General features: G+C 40.5%; 2 protein-coding genes and 1 long non-coding RNA gene across 9 annotated transcripts in view; 1 reads left to right on the top strand and 2 right to left on the bottom strand.

Moving 5' to 3' along the window:
* Positions 1 to 4236, bottom strand: part of FAM120C (family with sequence similarity 120C) — a 121030-nt gene extending 116794 nt beyond the window's left edge. For both annotated transcript variants that reach the window (XM_006943756.5, XM_011291753.3), the window contains exon 1: positions 3404 to 4236. In XM_006943756.5, the coding sequence (XP_006943818.1) occupies positions 3404 to 4084 (681 nt within the window). In that variant the 5' untranslated portion in view covers positions 4085 to 4236. The remainder of the gene's footprint in view (positions 1 to 3403) is intronic.
* A 14-nt stretch (positions 4237 to 4250) lies between these two features.
* LOC109496520 lies at positions 4251 to 8277 on the top strand. Its single transcript, XR_002152574.3, has 2 exons — positions 4251 to 4441; positions 8064 to 8277. It is a non-coding gene; the product is annotated as an uncharacterized LOC109496520 (long non-coding RNA).
* A 3544-nt stretch (positions 8278 to 11821) lies between these two features.
* WNK3 (WNK lysine deficient protein kinase 3) overlaps positions 11822 to 19336 on the bottom strand; it is a 189016-nt gene continuing 181501 nt past the window's right edge. For all 6 annotated transcript variants that reach the window (XM_019823858.1, XM_019823859.1, XM_019823860.3 and 3 more), the window contains exon 23: positions 11822 to 17388. In XM_019823858.1, coding sequence (XP_019679417.1) covers positions 17059 to 17388 — 330 coding nt within the window. In that variant the 3' untranslated portion in view covers positions 11822 to 17058. The remainder of the gene's footprint in view (positions 17389 to 19336) is intronic.

Genomic DNA, 19336 nt, shown 5'->3' on the forward strand with positions numbered 1-19336 from the left:
CATCCCCATAACCACCCCACATCATTTCCCAAACCACATTCTAAAACTGCTTTTGGCTGCTCTACTTTTGAGACCCAGGCTAGCAATTGGTCAGTTTACTTCATTTTAATGCTATTGACGATTACACTTACAAAGGTTTGCAGGACATAGCAATGAAACCAACCAAATGACAAAATTCATGCCAATAATCTTTTCATGGGCAGTCTTAAGTTACCTAACGTTAACGAGACAACCCAGCAATTTATCTTTTATTTAATACCTGCACAAACGGAAATAAGATTAGGAATAAAGACTCATTTTGTAGCTTAGTCTGAAGAACAAAACCAAGAAGAGAAATACAGTAGTGGGTTTTGTTCTGAAGCACTAGCATTTCAGTCAAAAGAAGTGGTAAGCATGCAGATCATCTGAGTGAAAATCTGCTATCTTCAAAATAGTGGAACACTCCTCTATAAAAGCAAATCACAGCTGTTTACCTCAGCTATTAACCAGTATCTTTTAAGTGTGTACTATAAACCAGGAAGCTCTCCATCACTCCAACAACAAAGATCACCAACCAAAATCAGGAAAGAGAACTTCGTTCACTGGTAACGAAAATAAATAATTTCTTTACGTATGTGATTTTGCAGTCAGTCTTAAATTCACTATATTAAGAGCCACACTACACACTTTTTAGGTTACACATACAATCCACTTAGAATTACTGACCTACCTATTCATTCAGGAAAAAAATGTGTCCTAAACCCAAAATATACAAGATATTATGGAGAATATGAAAAGATCAAAGAGTGTTTACAATGTAGTATAGGGAATAAGATTTATATATTCCCCAAATGGTAGTTCTCAGGACTGAAGAGGACTGCTGGGAATTTTTTCCCCAACATTTTATTATGAAAAACTTCAAACATTTGGCAAAGTTGAAATTTTACAGTGAGTAAATACCCACCGCTGAGATTCTACCATTTTCTCCACACTTGCTTTATCACATATCAATCCATCTTATTGTGATAAACTGCTGGGATTTAAAAAATGAGACTATGTGTGATGGAGAATTTTGGCAAGCCATATTAAGTTTGCTTCTCAAAACTTTTGACTGCTGGGGGTGCATGAACAAAAAAAGTTTGGAAACCACAAATCCATACTCCGTGTTTAATTCTCCTGCCAACCTCTAATCCAAATCCATTCAGATCTCATGGCTAGCCATTTTAGGTTTCCACACCCTTGTCCACCATGTTGCTTATCCTTTCCAGCCCTCTCCAAGGCTCAGCACCAATCTGTGAAGCCTCCCCCAACTTTCAAACCCTCACCCAGAATTAACTATGCCCCCTGTAGGGGCCATATTTTTCATCATTTGCAATTAGCTAACAGTATCTGCAACTCGGTTTTGTCTTTCACTAAACTGACCTCCTTAAGTACAGGGATTTTTTTTTTTTTTACCTCTGAATCCTCAGCAACAGGCACAGTACCTAGCCTACAGCAAGCACTCAATAAATGAATATAAACGAATGACCCAGACCTGTCTTTACCAAGGAGCCAGGGAACATTTTGAGTATGGGAATGATCTAATCACATTGGCACTCTAGAAAGATTCATCTTAGAGCACCGTTGTTAAGAGCATGGGCTCTGGAGCCAGACTGCCTGGGCATGGATCCCAGAACCTCAGCTCTGCCATTAATAGCTGGGTGACTTTGGGCAAGTTTCTAAACCTCCTGTGCCTCAGTTTCCTCATTTGGAAAACAGGGATGATACTGCTTCACAGGTTATTGTGAGGATCAAATAAAATAATTTTGTTGTTAAAGCACATAGATTAGCACCTGACACCTACTAAGCATTCCATTAGTCATTGTTGCCAGCAGCCAGGTTAATGACAATGAGGTAAAAAGTCCTTAAAGCTTGGGTGGCAGCAATGAAAACAAAGTGGAAAGAATCATCATGAATGAAGAATTTACTGAAATATGGTCAGGAAGGCAAGCAAATGAATGTCTATTATTTTTTTCTACTATATATGTTTAAGATAGCTCATGACTGGATTTTCTTATTATTAAAAACAGCTATAATCTATCCAGCCCAGGCACAGATTTGATGTGCACAAGGCGTTCTAGCATGACTGAACTATGGCCACAAACTCTATGACCACTGCAAGCTTTCAGTCTCTCAATGAGATTTTTTTTCCTCCTCATTACTCCACCCAGGACCATTTCTTTATCATTCTCAAAATTCACTGTCCTGTCTTTTAACTGTGAGCACATACCCAAGAGCCTTGGATGGGAATAGGGTTTGAGATTTTGTCCTACCCAACCCTGTACTTTTTCTTCTTCCTGCCCACCTCCTTTACTTCCCAAACCTTGCTATTCCCTACACGTAAGAACTTGAAACCTAAGAGTATGGGAAAGTATCAGAGCAGCAGGAGTGGTGCCAAGAACTGGGGAGGCTGCCAAGCTGTCCCCCAGGCCCCATAAACAGTAACCAACTACATGCAGAGATTGGACTTAACTGCCCATGGGGCCTAACATGCTTGATATTCCTTTTGCTCCTCATTCTTTCTCCTACTTAAAGCAGCCTCCTCCCAAACCCATAACCCATTCAAATCCAACCCATCCCTGAAGAACTAAATGAGATCCAATTTTTTTGAGGAAGCCTCCCCTTACAATAGTAGCCCACAGATATCCCCCAACACACACACAACAGATACTGTACTTACAATCTGTACCATGAAGCATAATCACATACACACTTATACCATTAAATAAATCTTCCATGCTTACATATTTGATTTTCCAAGGGTAGGACCCCCATGTCTCACATGTCCCTTAAACCCCTTACTCTCAGTGGTCTAATAATTGTTGAACAGTGACTGAGTCAGTGGGTTTTTAAATTTTTTGTTTAGGCTAAAGCAGGAGGAAACAGAAGCATATGCAAATGAAAAAGACTGAACGGACACATGGGTAAAAAAAAATCTCAATGGGTCAAATGGGGGGAAAGTTGTAGACGAAAGGTATTCATGTAACATTTGTTTAACTGATTTGCTGCAAGGTTGGAAAAGAGACATACGGAAGAGAGATGCCAACTGGAAAGGGCATTTCAGCTTGAGGCAGAAGAGAGTAGGAGAAAGATGGGGCTACAAAAGAAATTCGGCTAAAACCCAGAGACCGGTCACTGGATAAGTGAAAGTAAAGAGTTATTGGGGTGACACAGGTAGAGATGTACTTCTGTTGGTCAGCGAATCGGTAGGGGGTGGTATGAAGGGGAAGGTGGATGGATAAAATGACAGTGGATAATTAGGCAAGTGGATTAGCTGATTAGGCGGTGAGTGGGTAGATGGGTGGCAGGTTAGTGGGTGGTTAGGTGTTTAGCTGGGAGGGTATAGGTGTGGGGCATATTATTTAAGATCCGGCCCCTCCCTCACCTTGACCCGGAAGCGGATGAGTGCTAGCCTCACGCAGTGGCTCAGGCAGGCCGGTGGCAGGAACCAGGCCCGTGGAGGAGGGGTGCCCTTGTTGCCCACGTGTCCCACGATCAGTTGCGCTGTCTGCCGCTCGGCCTGGCACCGACGGCCCCACTCGGCCAGCCGGTCCTTTCCCAGGCCCCCGGGAAACATGACCACCAGCTCCAGGCCGTCGCCGCCGGGATAGGCACAAGCCTGGCATAGCGCTGACAAGTAGCCCAGCATGGCGTTCCATTGGCCACCACACACCCAATCCGTCTGGTAGCCACCATAAAGCCGCGGAAGCGCCGAGCCCGCGTCCACAAGCACCCGGGCCCCGGGCAGCGGAGGGGGCGGCGGGTGCAGCCCAGGGTGCGCCTGGCCGTGGTGGTGGAAGTGGTGAGCGGGGTGATGGTGCCGAGTCGGCCCCGCGCCCCCGGAGTAGGCACCCAAGGCAGCGGGCGGGAGTGGCGGTTGCAGAGGCGCAGAGCCCCTGGCGGTGCGTGGAGCCCCGGGAGCTAGCGCTGCCGGAGGCGGCAGCTGGCGATGCTGGTGCTGTTGCTGCTGGCGCGAGACCGTGCGCGCGAGTTTGAGGAGGTCCACGGGCACCACGGCCCCGGGACAGCGCTTCTCCAGGAACTCTTGGAAGCCCTGGACGCCCATGCTTCGTCGGTGGGCAGACGAGACGGCGGCTGCGCGAGCAGGTTAGGTGGCGATCTGGGCGCGAAGCTGGGGACAGACGCGTGCGCACTCCGCGGGGGGCGAGGGGGCGGGAAAAGGATTCCCGAGGGGAGGGGTGAGCGGGCGAGGGGATGAGGGCGGGGTGGGGAGGAGACCAACAGACTGGATTTGGGTGAGGAGGAGGAGTGAGGCCGGCCGGATTTAGGAAAGGCTGAGAGGATAAAAGCGATGATGGACTCTAGTCACTCCCTCCCCCCCCCGGCCGCGCTTCACCGCTTCAAAAGGGGTGAAGGCTCTCCCTTCCACCGCCGGGAGCCATGTTGCCTCGTCTTCTCTATGGTACTCGCTTTCTAGACGGGGGAGGGGGAGCAGGGCGGGGCGGGGCGGAGGGGCATCCTGGGAGTTGTAGTCTTCTCTACGGCCTCAGGATGCAGTCTAGGCACAAGATTTACCACCCCTTTCTGCCCTTGAGCTCACAGGATCCGAAGTGGTGGGGTGTGATATGTGTTTAGGATTTGCACTACAACTCCTGGCGTCCGCCTAGTTGCTTCAGAATATTTACCGCCTTTTCCAGGAAAAGGAGTTTGGGGAGAAGTGATGCATCATGGGAAAGGAAGTAGAATGGATTAATTGAATTCAGCTGAAGTATGTTAAAATTCTCCAGGAGGGAGAATTTTTTTTTTTTGCTGGGGCGTGGTGGGGGAATAATATGCGTAGCTTTTAATGAATGAGATGGGACACATGAAATTTAAAAGCGATAACCGACATTTCTGTAGTAATCCACTTAACTTTTAACTACCATAATTCTTCAAAGCATTGTTGGCCCCAATTTATGAGTGGTGAAATTGACATTATTTGCCGGACGCAGTGCAGAAACAAAATGAAATTGAGTATCCCTTTTCTTCAAAATCTCTTTGGTGTGGGAAATAAGTACCAATACAAATTAAACTTCAAGTTGTATCTTTCCAGTACTCACTGAGCTACAGTGTTGTATAGTTAGGACCTTTGTTTCTAAACCTCATTGTGAATCAATCTGTCAGGAAGCTTTTGCAAAATAACTGCAAGGGCTACAATTCCGGACGGACAGAATCATAATCTTTTGAAAAAAATAGATTTTCAGTTGATTTTTGATGTAGCACCAGTCTTCTGGCTGGCCTCTAGGGCCCACTCTCTTAGCAGGAGGAGGGCAGAAAACATGTTTTGTAATAGTAGCCAGATCTGGCTTGGAACATGAGAGATGGGAGATCATGGCAGGCCGAGTTAGAATGCAAAAGTGCAGAGCCCAAGAGTAGTAAAGATGAATGAAGTTGGAGAACAGTCTATTAGGATGCAAAAGCTGTAAAAGCTTCAAGCTCCATAAAGGAATTTATCATAAAAGAATAGTGGAGATAGAACAAGACAGATTTGCAAAGAATAAATAAATGGTGAAGCAGTGCATATAGGGAACTCTTGAAAATGACCAGTGAAAGTAGAGAACAGTAGCTTGAATGGATGAAAGATGAAAAGAATAGAGGTTTTCTAGTACAGTGAACACCTGTTGGATTGTCTGCTTAGCCCTCCTTTTCTGGGAAATGACTCTCCTCCCATTAGAGTTACAGAAAAAACTGTCATGTTCTTATAACTGTAGCTCAGTGGGTCACAGGTGGACAAATAATCCAAGCTGGGTCCATCAGACTCTCATTCCCTAGAAAGCTGGAATTGAACCACAGAGATCAGTTTTTCCTAAGCATAAAACTTGGAAGCTGTCAGCAATTTTTCCACCACAGGGACAGAGGTATAAGATACTGATCTACAGAAAGAGAAGAAAAATGCAGATTCTCAGCACAGAGATGAGACATAGTCTTCACTGTGTTTAAGTTCCAGGTTATCATTCCTGAAACATTTCTAGTCCTTGGTTTCTGTGAGGCAACCCCATATACTTATTATTACTACTTTTACAAAGTAGTTAGAAACTACTTATGACCAAAAACAAAGTTCAAGACCTGATATGAGAAATAGAGTATGGCAATTTACAGACCCTAAAATATGAAATTGGCAGAGATTGGAGATATCCCACATCAGTTAATGGAAGTTGGCATTCTGTGTTATCTGGCAGCAAAGCAGTTGCTTACTGCTCTCGGGGCTCAAAACAGAGCATGGGCTTTGCTGAATTAACAGTGGTAGAACTCTGTCTCATGTCAAATGTTTCAGTGGTTCAAGTGGTTAGGAAATTGGCACTTAGGTAATTGGAATGAGGTTATCTGTGTAAGCCTCTATAGATTCCTTGTTCTCCAAATCCCCCAAATGTGATGAGGTCTCCTTCTGTAAATGGATTTAGCTGGAATCAAAGAGAGGGTAGGCATAACATTCCCAGAGCAGATCAGAAAAGAGAGGCTTTACAGCCTTGAACACAGCCTATTATTTCCTACCTAAGCTCTGAACTGAAGATCTTGAGTGGAATGCTAGGGAGAATGAGCCAAGTCGTTAGGTAGAGTGCTAAGAAATAGAAACTGCAACAGGATGAGCCAGATTATTCCCTTTAGTAGATCTGAAGATTCAAAGAGCATAATTTGACAAGATTCTTGGACTGATTAAGCATTCAGAGTCCCCTCAAATGAAATCCACAGGCAGTCAAATTAGGTTCTGAGGAAGTTTTATCACGAGAAAATCGTATCTAGTGAATAGGGACCAGAGTCAGAACAGCGATTTTCAAAGTTTGGTCCCTGGACTGGCGCATCAGCATCACCTACAAACTGTTAGAAATTCTCAGGCCTCACCTCAGACCTCCAGAATCAGAAACCGTGAGTGGGGCCAGCAATACTCATTTTAAGTAATGTCAAAGATAAACAAAACTCGACATTAGTTAAAGCAGTGAAAACATTTTATTCAGTAACTACTGCCAGTAGGGGAAAAAAAACTGAGCTCTGTTCCCACTTGCACAGAGGTGACTAGGTGTTTTAAAGAGAGGATGAGGGAAGAAAGAGAAGGAGGGCACAAGGACTCAAGTAGAGTGAGGGAAGTGAAAAATTACAAAAAGTGGGTGATAGTGTAAAAGGGAGTAGGCCAGCTCGGTCTGCTAGCTGGCAGTTGTTGAACTTAGGATGCTATCCTCCTACAGACTGGGGGGGAGGTAAAGGCCCTAGCCTTCCTGATGATTACATTTCAAAGGAGTGGCTCTCAGGTACTTAAGAAATATCTGAGTTGTAGGAGATACATATACATCTCAAGGGGACAGGGGAAGAACTCACAAGGCTCTAAAAGGGAGGTCAGGGGCCTATCTTTAAGTGTTGGCTAGAACAAACTATAAATTCTTTTGATAGCCCTAAGCTTTCCAGATGGGAAATGGGTCATCTCAGAGACTAGCCTTAGGCTGCTAGAAGCCATACTAAAGTTTGGTCAAGTCTCTTGGTGCAGGTGTTTGAAGGGAGAGTTCATGTCAGGAAAGTTTTTGCCGGTCTCACTCCAGGTGACTCTAATGCACTCTCAAGTTTGAGAATCGCTGCTCTTCTAGAGTATGCCCTAGGCCCAAGTACAGACTGGTTAAGTGAGAAGGTAAATTGACTCCCATAAATTTTTCTATGCCTGTAATTTATCCCTTTGTTCCTATCCAGGTGCACTTCGGTGCATACTTGGTCCTGGTGGCTGATAATGGTGTGCCCTTCTTTCCTAAAGGGGAATTTTGATTATGGTTAATCTGTTTCTCTATTTCTCATGTTAGATTTATTGTTAGTAGTTAAGTTTATTAAAGGTTGCAGGATCAAGAGGAGTTACGTTTAGCTTGTCGCTGAAGTAGACGAGGAAGGGGCAGGTCTATGCCATGCTATTGCTTCCGGATGCAGAAGTTGCATCTGACTTGCAGTTGTCCGTGGATTATGTTAGGTATGGACATTTGGGAATTGTAGATATGGGGAAGATGGCATATGTGTTGATGGACCATGAAGAAGAGAAGTATAAGTAAACATCTGTTGTTTTGTCTTCCCAGCACCCCTTTTCTACCACCTTCTCTGCCTTATCCTCAGGGCTGCAGCAGGAGCCATCCTTCATGTACCTTCATAGAGAATTTGGGATTGAGCTGGAGAGATGAAAAATCCTGGCTGCATTCAAGCATCTGATGTATTTGTTCCTAAGGCCCATCTGCATTATCCCTGGGTTTTGAGACACTACCATCTTTATAATAAATTCCGCTTTTTGCTTAAGCTTGTTCACATCAGATTTCTATTACTTGTACACAAGAGTCTTAATACAGTTGAAACTTTATGCTGGATTGGCCAAAGAGGGTAGAGATAACATAGGCCAAAGCCCTGAAAGTTGAAGCCCTGAGAGGGGACAATAGATGTCACAGAATAGTAGTTGAAGTGCGTGCTTTGGAGCCAAGATCTGGGTTCCAATACCAGTTCAACTCCTTATTAGCTATCTGACTTTAACAAGTTACTTAGCCTCTTGATCCCTTACTGTATCTGTGAAATAGGGATTCGTTAATTTATTCAACAGATTTGGCACCTACTACATGCCTGGAATAAAGCTGGGCACTGGGGAAAAAGCAGTTTTCGACAGGGAGCTTAGAAGTGAGATGGTAACGATACTTACCTCAGAAGCTTGTGAGGATTGTGAAGATTAAATGTGAAGATTAAATGATGTAAAGTGCTTAGCACAATAACTGGCACAGTAAGTTCCTAATAAATGTTCACTCGTGTCATGAAGGGTGGAGAGAAACATAAAGAGTTTGCACGGAGAGACAGTGGACTCAATCTTCTGACATGTTCCACTTAAGTAGCAACTAGCTGTTCAGTTTCTGCAAGGGGCCCACTTAGCTTTCTCTACTGCCCAAATCCTTGGGGCCTGTTTGAGAGGCTATAGGTTCATATGGTTATAGAAAGTAGTTCATTAGAAGGTCTAATGAGGCTGCCATATTTCTTGCTTTTCTTGAACCAATAACTGGCTAATAGCAAGTAGGGAAGTCATTTGATTAATAAAGGAGACGATGACAGTGGTCCTCAACCTTAATTACATTACTGTGTGTATGTAATGATACTGGTTATAGGGATGGGACACAGACACATTTTTTATTTTCACTTGTGGTAAAATACATACAACAGAATTTACCATCTTAACCATTTTCAAGTGTGCAGTTCAGTAGTGTTAAGTATATTCACATTGTTGTGCTTTACATAGCTCTAAATAGCTTCCCAGGTGATTTTAATATGCAGTCAGGGTTGAGAACCTCTGAGCTGGAATGTAGAACCCTTACAAATACTGCTTAAATTCTTTTTTTTTTTAAATTTTTTTTAACGTTTATTTATTTTTGAGACACAGAGAGACAGAGCACGAATGGGGGAGGGTCAGAGAGAGAGAGACACAGAATCTGAAACAGGCTCCAGGCTCTGAGCTGTCAGCACAGAGCCCGACGCGGGGCTCGAACTCATGGACCGCGAGATCATGACCTGAGCCAAAGTCGGAAGCTTAACCCTCCGAGCCACCTAGGCGCCCCAATACTGCTTAAATTCTTGAGGTTGTTTCCTTATTTGTAACGTGCATGTGAGCTAGTCCTTTCCATTTCTTTATCACAAGGTCCTGCTCCTATTTGGACCATTACTTATGCTGTACATCTTCATTTCTGTCTTGAGCTTCCTTTGTAAGACCCCACCTTCTTTTCCCCAACTACTACTAGTTCAGCTCTTTCTAAACTCTTTAGTGACAGAAAATTCTACCATCTCATTCTTTTTTTAAAACTTTTTTTAAAGTTTATTTATCTATTTTGAGAGAGACAGAGACAGTACACTGGGGCAAGGGCAGCTAGGGAGGGAGAGAAAGAATCCCAAGCAGGCTCTGTGCTGCCAGCACAGAGCCTGATGTGGGGCCCAAACCCACAAAGATCATGACCTGAGCTGAAATCAAGAATTGGACACTTAACCAACTGAGCCACCCAGGTGGCTCTCTACCATTTCATGTATCTAGTGGTGTACATTTTAAATGGGTTTTATATTGTCTTATGCCCCAACTGAAACACTTTCACTCTGAACCTTACTCTGTCACATCATCCAACACCTTTTGGGCCAATACCTAATCTCCTCCACCAACAGACCTCACATTGACTCACAAGTTGGGTCCAATTTTGTCACCTGTTTCCTCTTCTCTTAACATAGCGAATATGTAACGTCCCTTGAGTAGTTGTTACTATCATTTGAAGAAGCCTACTGTGTGCCGGATATAATGCTAAGCTCTTTATATGCTTTTTCATTTAGTCTGGAAACAACCCCAACTGAGACAGCTATCCTTTTTACAGATAAGAAAATTGAAGCAGAAAAGTTAAGCAGTTTTCCCAAGTTCACAAAGCTAGAATAAAAACCCAGGTCTGCTGGGCTCTAAAAAGTAACTGTATTAACTGTAATAAGAATCAGGGCCCATTTCCAAACCAGTCTGGTTTCCCCAGTACAATTTTACTGTGGAAGTCACCAGAGGTATGTCACAGTGAATACAATTAAAAAATTTAGGGACAGGGGTCGCTGCTTTTATATATCCTATTTAATATTCACAATCACCTCATTTTATAAATGAGAAAGTAGAAGTTTGAGAGGTCTGCAAATCAAAACCCATGCTTGTTCCACTATGTACCTTAGGTCCTTCCTTTAGCAATCACCTAACATAGAATGCCTCAGAGTTACCGGGTCAATAAGTAAAGGTAATAGATTTTTTAAAATCCTCATCTAATTTTGGATAATTTTGATAAGCCTCTAACTCTTCCTCCAGGGCTGTTTGCATAAACATATGCATGTTTCTTCTAAGTTATCAAGTGAACAAGTGATCTGATCTCATTGGGCAGTTTCCCAAGTCACTGTAGTGTGATAAATGAGAGATGTGGGAGGGAAATTTCAAAACGTACTTTTTGCTAAAGGTGTTTTGTTGAAACAATGTCAATACGAAAGGAAAACTCAAGTTTGTGCAAAGGGCACATTTTGAATCCTTTATGAAACAAGCACTGGAGGGGCGCCTGGGTGGTTTAGTTGGTTGGGCTACCGACTTCGGCTCAGGTCATGATCTCAGTTCGTGGTTCGAGCCACGTGCCGGGCTTGTGCTGACGGCTCAGAGCCTGGAGCCTGCTTCAGATTCTGTGTCTCCCCCTCTGTCTCTGCCCCTCCCCTGCTCACACTCTGTGTCTGTCTCTCAATAATAAATAAACGTTAAAAAATTAAAAAGAAACAAGCACTGGATATAACCTCATGAAAGATATATAAGAAAAGAGTACATACTAATCCTGATAATAGATGAAAACTTATTGCAAATGTATTTGCATTATTTTTCATACAGTATATCTGAGAGTTGTATGGCTTGGAGTTTTTCCCATGAGCTTGGGAGTCAGACAGACCTGGGTTTGGGTACAGGCTTCACCATTTCCTAGCTATGTTACCATGGAAAATTCTTTAATCTCTCTGATCCATAAATTTTCTCTGTAAAGTGGAGATAATAACAGACTTAGTTTATAGGATTGTTTTGTGAAATAAAAATACCACAGGTAAAGGCCTAGATAACACAACAAGTACTAAGAAAGTCATAGTGACTGTTACAATTATGGCTCATTGAGAAGGGTGGAGAAGAGGTGCAGCTCAAAATTTCCTGGGGCTATAAATCAAGAGGTAATACACGGCTTGGTTAATTTGTTCAGTCAGCATAGTCTATAGGAGTAAATTTTTTAAATCTGCTAAATTACACTGGATAAATGAAGAACCAGTTTAAGCCAGGTGATTGCAATGACTATGAAAGCATTTTAATAAGATAACATATTCATTTTATAACACAGCCTTTATTTTCTGTTTCAAAACAAAATTTCCAAGAAACAAAATACTTACAATGGCTGGGTACAAATGAAATAAAAATCACAGTTTCAAAGAACCAAAATCAGACAACTGCTTAAAGGCAGATCACTTGGTTTACCAAAAACAATCCCCCCCAAAAGCAAAACAAAACAAAAAGTTAATGTCAAGAAGGATTAAAATTAAAATTAATTTTAACAACATACTATATAATGCTACATTCCCCAGTTAAGAAAGGAGAGTTCACATATACAACTAAATGTTAAGTGTAGAGAAGTGGCTGAAATTCTGCATACTTCATAGTAAATTATGCATGAAAGTTTATTAATTGCATAAACTTCCTGAGTGGCTCCCATGCTGCACTAGGTCTACATGCTTAATATTCATATCAAACAAATTACAGCTTTAAGTGATTGAGCATGACAGACCTTGAACAACTGCACTTTCCGATCAGTCACTATTTTCTGCTGAGGGTACGTTCTGGACCACAAACCTCAATCTGAAATCTTAATTTATAGTGAAAAGAAATGTAACTTAAAAAAAAAAAACCTGGAAGGATGACAAGCACGCATTTAGGGGTTTATTTTACACTGGCACATTTTTTTCTCAAAAGCCCAGTTTCTCTCTTCCCTTCTTGCTTGACTTAGCCTTTTTGAGGTGGTTTTTAACTAAAAGAAAACCTTCCATGATGGAAGCTGTTAGTTTGTACACTCCTCCAACTATCTCAGTTGAAAATAACTTGAGTGTAACCTAGCCACTACCCCAGGCCCCTGCCTATCTTGGCTATCAGGGACCCCGACCAATGTTTGTGTTCATCCTTCACATACAAAGACTATTTCCATGGTGATCTGAAAGCATTTGGCTCCATAAAAATGTCATAGTAATTTCAAAGGATTTTACCAAGTTTGAGTGTTAACAATTTTACCAACTGGATTGGATTAAAACAAAATCTGAATCCCAGAAATTACATTTATCAAATCAATGGCCTTTTCTACAACCCACCCCCTTTTCTGGTTCATCTTCAAAGTGGGGGGGGGGGATAAAAAAAGTCTACAATAAACAACAGAATGAAAAAATGAACAACCTATTCTTAAAAAAATGGCCTGCACACCACCTCAAATCTCAAGTTTTTCTGAACCAAACAGAAGATTAAATAACAATCCCAAACTGATGCCAAATATACTTCAGGAATATATATAGCCTGAAATACAGCATTTGCTAAGATTAAATATGCTGTAGTGTTACACACCGTAAACATGTGAAACAAGGAACATGTGGCTTACAAACATTAGCTGAATTTCTGGAAAAACAAAAAATGCATCATTCAGAAAAGACCACAAAGAAAGTCAATGCCTCCAATAAACTTTAGAGATCAGATAAACAGTTACCACCAACTACAATGCAACTAAAAGCATACAGCCATTTTAACAAAATGCCACTGCAAATACCTAGCAATATGCTAATATGCTGAATGACAGGCCACTGCTGTAGGATTTATCAACTATTTCACTGCGGTAGTTAAAGCAATTTCAACCCATAGCCCTTTAGGCACACAAGACAAGAAATGCATCTTTAATAAAAGATGCTAAGTTACAGGCACTGGACTGTCTAATTTAGTACTTTCTTACTATTTATTTTACAATGGACTCCTACAACTAAGTCCTACATTGCCACCAGCTGGGTGTACTTCTCTGCTCTCCATCCCCAAATCCCCAAAGCTTATTCTGCAGAGGCACATGGCTCTCATCACTTAAACACAGATTGGTGGCAGAGTGATGGTCCCACTCATCTCAAACTCATGGTTAGCACTGGGACAAGGAGGCAGGCCAGATTTGGAACCTGAAAGAATACTGAGAATCAAGGCAAAAAAGCAAGTTTCACAGGCAGTGTTTACTTGTACACCCCCAAACAGCACTGAAAACGAGGTAGATAAACAAAAGTAATTGGACTGTAATTAAATCTGGAGTTCTAAAATGATACATCCCATCATACTGCACATAACACACCACACTCAATCCAAAAATCACAGCAGAAAAGTGCCTTTTAAACTTTCACAGATAATTTTGCTGTCAAACCATTAGAATTCATGCTTGATATAAAATTGGCAAGAAAAGGATGAAAAACAAAATGGATATTTGTTATATTACAGCAAATTACCTTAAATAGAGATTCAAGACTGCTACAAATATACATAGGGTTATTTTCATTAGATTTACACCAATACTGGTTTCATATTCTTATGATGTTAACACACAACTTCACAAACATAGCAGCATGTACTTCATGATGAAATGCTCACATTGCCACATATGGAAATACAGTACTATTCATCAGACTTGTACTTGGAGAAGTAAACATGGTGGTTGGACATACAGACTATCCCCCAAATAAACTTTACAAGCAGGATTGTTTAGTACAACCTTTTTCTCTTCTACAAAAAGGAAAATGAAAAGGATAGGTTTGTGTGGTTTTTTGGAAATGGGTAGAAGGCCCTTGTTATATAGTAGGCATTTTGTTAAGTAAGAAGGGAATTTCTGAGCTTCACCTCAAGAGTTAATTATTTCTGGGGAGGAAAATTACCTCAGCAAGGATGAAAACAGCACTATTATATGAGTTAGCAAAATTATGAAATAATGCAAAACCCCTAGGTAAAAAACTAGCCAATATTTACAGTCAAAGTGACTATCATCTGAATCAAACATTTAAGTAATGGGGAAAAAACCCACAGTGGTGTGAATAACACTGTTTTCTTCATTTCCGCACAAACTCACTTTTTTCTGTATTTTTAAACTTATACATGTTACGTATACATAATGTATACATAACATATGTTAACCCAACTACTGCAGTCAGCATGGAGACAGCAGTACACTATTCACCATCTTCAAACTTTAGAAGACTACTTTTCTTTCCAGCAAAAAATCTGAAAAGATTCTAAATATTACAAGGCACTGCAAAAGTCTGCAGGCAAATGAGTGATGAATTATACATAAAACAGAGGTGGTGGCAAAATGTGGGACATCTGATGCAGAGCAGCCATTAATAAATGTAATTGTGCATGTCATCCATGGAGGTTTTTTCATCCTGGGGTACACTGTTTAAAAGGATTACAACTGGAGAAGAAGGGATCTTAAAACCTGCAGGATTTTCACTTTATAGGTTGTGAGTCTCAATGTGATTACACAAGCCAACTCTTATAATGAAACACGAGCAGTTTTAAAGAATTATGGATTTTAGGTGCATTGTTTTTGTACACATGGAAAACACTGCAATGCAAGCATTTGCATTACACTAATGTCCTAAAATCACTGCAACTTGCAAACCAATACTGTAGAAGAAATTTGAAGAATCTGTACATAAGATTTAGAAAGACTCACCCAAACCAGAGTATGTTTTCATTTATGAAAAGAAACTGTGGCTCTTATCAACAGCAATTCTGAAAATGCTGCTTTAGACACCCCAAATGATAGTGACAGAACCTTCATGATGGTTAGTGTGATCCTCAGGTAAGCAATATCAGACACATTTTTTGAAAAGGGTACTGAATGTTATAAAGTAGACTATGCAAAAAACAAACAAACAAACAAGCAAACAAAACAAGAAACTACACCTATTAAGTTTTCCTTACCTGCCAAGCTCATGGGGTAAAAATTTTAGAGGAACTTGGAGGAAAATCTTTTAACAGAAATGTTGGGTGATAATTTGGAATGTTTACCAGTAGACAGAACTCATTATCAGGTAAATGTGTACTAGAAATGACCTTGAAATTTTCAGAGTGGAAAGTAAGTATTTTAAATGTGTATATGTAGTAGTTGATAAATACCATTTAAGAATTCTGTTTGGGTTTCACAGACTGAGCATTAGGTAACTCTGTGACCAGCCTTTTAAGATTATTATAGTTAACCTTCCTGAAATCCAAAAGTGTCTATTTTGACATTGCCTCACCTCCTCCTAAAACTGGATAAAACCCAGTAAAGTGCAACTTGACAGTGATCTCTCTCAGATTCTAAAGAGGCTGCCAAATCATCTAATATCTAAAATCATTTAGGATGCTATATATACTAATAAGAAATTATAGCAACTAAAAAAAATGGTAATAAAAAAAAAGCTAAGGGCAACTTAAATAGTGTCCTTTGAGGGTCTACTATCTCACTGCAGGACAGTGTATACCCCACATCTTAGAACCCTGTAAAGCCAGTGTTTCATGTGTAAGTCTCAAAACGTACAACCTGCTGTGTCAAGTACATTTTACTTCAGAAGAATGGATCAATAGAGGTGTAACTTGAATTCTCTTTGTTAGGAATACAAAGATTCCCCCCAAATGAGATTCGTATCAGCTGCAATATATCCCTTGCAAAAGAATGCAAGCCAAATCAATGCCTCTCAGATGCTCAAAAACAATGTAGTGTGCACATGAGAAACAAGGAGATAGCTACTTTGAATTACTATTGAAATCCTAAAGTAGCTACAGTATCTGCAGAATCAAGGAACTGTTACAGTTCTGTTTTTTCCTTTCTCTCCGCCTCACTTAAAACAAGGCTTTACTCCTACTGCTGTGACGACGGGAAGAAAATCACATTAAAAAGGGCTCATGGTCTATACTGGTTGACAAAGTTATTCTAATTTTATATACCAAAACATTTCCTGCAGCAAGTTACCCTGCCTTCTGTGAAAGGTAAACCTAAGATAAACATGTGAAGAATCCCATAAGACTCCGGCTGTTGGAGGGTCTCACTTCGTCCACGTTTGGGGAGTTTCAATTTAAATAGTTTTTATACATTTTAAAGTATCATCCAGCTGCAGATAGCAGCAGTAAAAAATGGGGGCTTCTCAGCAATTCATGGAAAGTGTCCTGGAAATGTTAATGCTCAAGCTGAGCTTATTAAAGCATTCTGAACGGTATTTTTAAAAAATCAAGTATCAAAGAGGATAGGATTTGAAGTGAAAAAACATTTCTGTGTGCAGTGCTCTATGTACAAACTGCACAATTCTATAGAATGATGAGCTATATAAAATACCACAATGAAACAAACAAAAAAAAATACAGTGGAAGGTAAACTCAAACGAGGGAAAATATGGCAGAACCCAAGAAGAAGAATGTTTAGTATCTTAGGTATCATGAAAATAATTCTGAAAAAATTCTCCCTTTTCTTCATCATCTACTCTGATTCATTTGGGACCAGGCGGGATGGCAGATGGATTATGCACTGATGAAGCTGGAAATGCCTGTAAATTCATTCCCGGCTGGAATGGTCCCCCAGATTGAGTCGGAATTACTACAGACTGTTGTGGTGTTCCTGAAATTCCTACCCATTGTACTGGGTATCCTGGCCCCCCCACAGCATTATACTGACAGACATGGGGCATTCCATATGATGATAATGTCCCAGGAAATGAAGTGAGTGAGAGTCCTTGTGGCAAGGAGGTTGGGACAGCTCCACGGATTTGGGACAGAGAAGAAATCCATGTTGATGTGTAGCCCATAGTAGATGGAGTATTCTAACGAAAACAAAAATAAAAACAAAAGATCAGTTTATTTGGTAGATGCTTTTACCCATCTATATTCTTTCCTATTCTTTTTGGCTTACTACTCCCATTATTACTATGAGCGGCTACCATTTTTGGAGCACCTTTCTGTGTGCCAAGCATAGTTGCATACCTTATTTCATTTCCTCTTCATTACTGACCTGCAAGGTAGGCATTTTCAGATATGGAAACCGAAGCTAAAAATTGGTAACACCAAATATCACTAAGTAACTTAATAGTGAGGTGAGGATTAACTCCAGTGAATAGAGTTAGCACTCTGTTTACTATTTAGTGTCGTCTCCTTTCTTTATGCTAGCACTACTCTTTATAATTTTACTTCTTTCTGCCAGCCCCATGAATTCTCTCATGCAGAACCACAGACCATAGCCCAACTTACTACAGAATTCTTTGGAGACAGAGGAGCATGATTATGTGTGGCCCAGGAGAAAGAACCTGGCACACAGAGTAGATGCTCAATAAATGTCACCTCCCTACCCACTCCTACTCATTGCGTTAAAGTCTAACATTTCTGTTGCATTTTGGGAAGTTTTTGGCAGTATTCTGAAAATATATTCCTGCCTGCCCTTATCATGTCCTACTATGATTATGCATGTGTATAGAGATTACTGAAATCTTATACACATGGTAATAATAAGTCTAATGGAAGTAAATAATTCTCACTTAAAGGAGAGTTTGGTATCAGTCGCTAATGCTAAGTTCCTCTAAATCGAAAAGTCAAGCCTAAACCCTTTTAAATAAACTTTCAAACTAAAGTTGGAATAAAGGCTTTGCCCGACTCAAGAATGAATGACCGTATCTCCTGAGGTAAAAATACATTTATTTAAAGTTCAGTAATCCCTTCTTCATATCAGTGTTTTTGTCCTGTTAAAGTAAAATTAAATGTAATACTTCTGAGTCAAAAGAGCACATAAATTCTACTCCTGATATCATTATTATAATATATGTTAACTTGGATTTAAATTATATAAATATATATAAATATATATAAATTATATAAATATATAAATATTTAAAACACAAAAGAGCATATATAATATGACTTCATTTTTATAAAGTCATTTCCATGTATCCATATACAGACATAGAAAGAAATCTGAAATGGTGTTTATCTAAAGTTAGTGACAATTACTTCTAGGTATTGGGATTTGAAGGTGGTATTTTAGAATTCATACTTTTCTGCATTGATTAAATTCTATAATGAGCATTATTTTACAAACAGTAGTGTGATTTTTATTTTTAAAAAAGACCAGTGGAGAGGACCTAACCTTCTCTTGCATATTTCAAAGGCATCTGAGATTCAAATGACCTATGGTCTTTCCTCTACCAAAACACACTGCCTACTCATGTTCTGCATCTTGGTGATTGGTAGCCTGGAATGATAGCCAGTAATGCCAGCCAGAAACCTAGTCTTGATACCTTCCCTCTGCCATACATCCATTCCATCACTAAATCTCATCCATTTTATCTCAAACATTTCTTGGAATCTGTTCATTTTTCTTCATCTCAATTTCTCTTTAACTGTACTACTGTGACTAACTCTTAATTGGTCTATCAATTTCTACCCTTACCTCCAATAATCCTTTCTCCTGGCTTCAAGTCAGAGTGATCTTTTCAAAAAGCAAATCTGATGTGAACCCTAGGGCTTCAATGGCTATCCATCTTTCTTAAAATAAAGACAAAGGTCTTTATCATCACCACTTTTAAGACCCTCCCAACCTCCTTAGATTCACTGTGCACCAATTCTTGTCTGCTGTCTTCACTTCAGCAAAATTGGCCTACTTTCAGTGGCCTCATGATCCCTTTACCAATACAGGGCTTTTGCATATGCTGTTCTTTCCACTTGGAATCAGATTACCTCCCTTTTTTCACCTAGTTAACACCTACTCATCCTTCAGATCTC

The sequence above is a fragment of the Felis catus genome, chromosome X (assembly GCF_018350175.1).
Source record: "Felis catus isolate Fca126 chromosome X, F.catus_Fca126_mat1.0, whole genome shotgun sequence".
NCBI classification, from domain to species: domain Eukaryota; kingdom Metazoa; phylum Chordata; class Mammalia; order Carnivora; family Felidae; genus Felis; species Felis catus.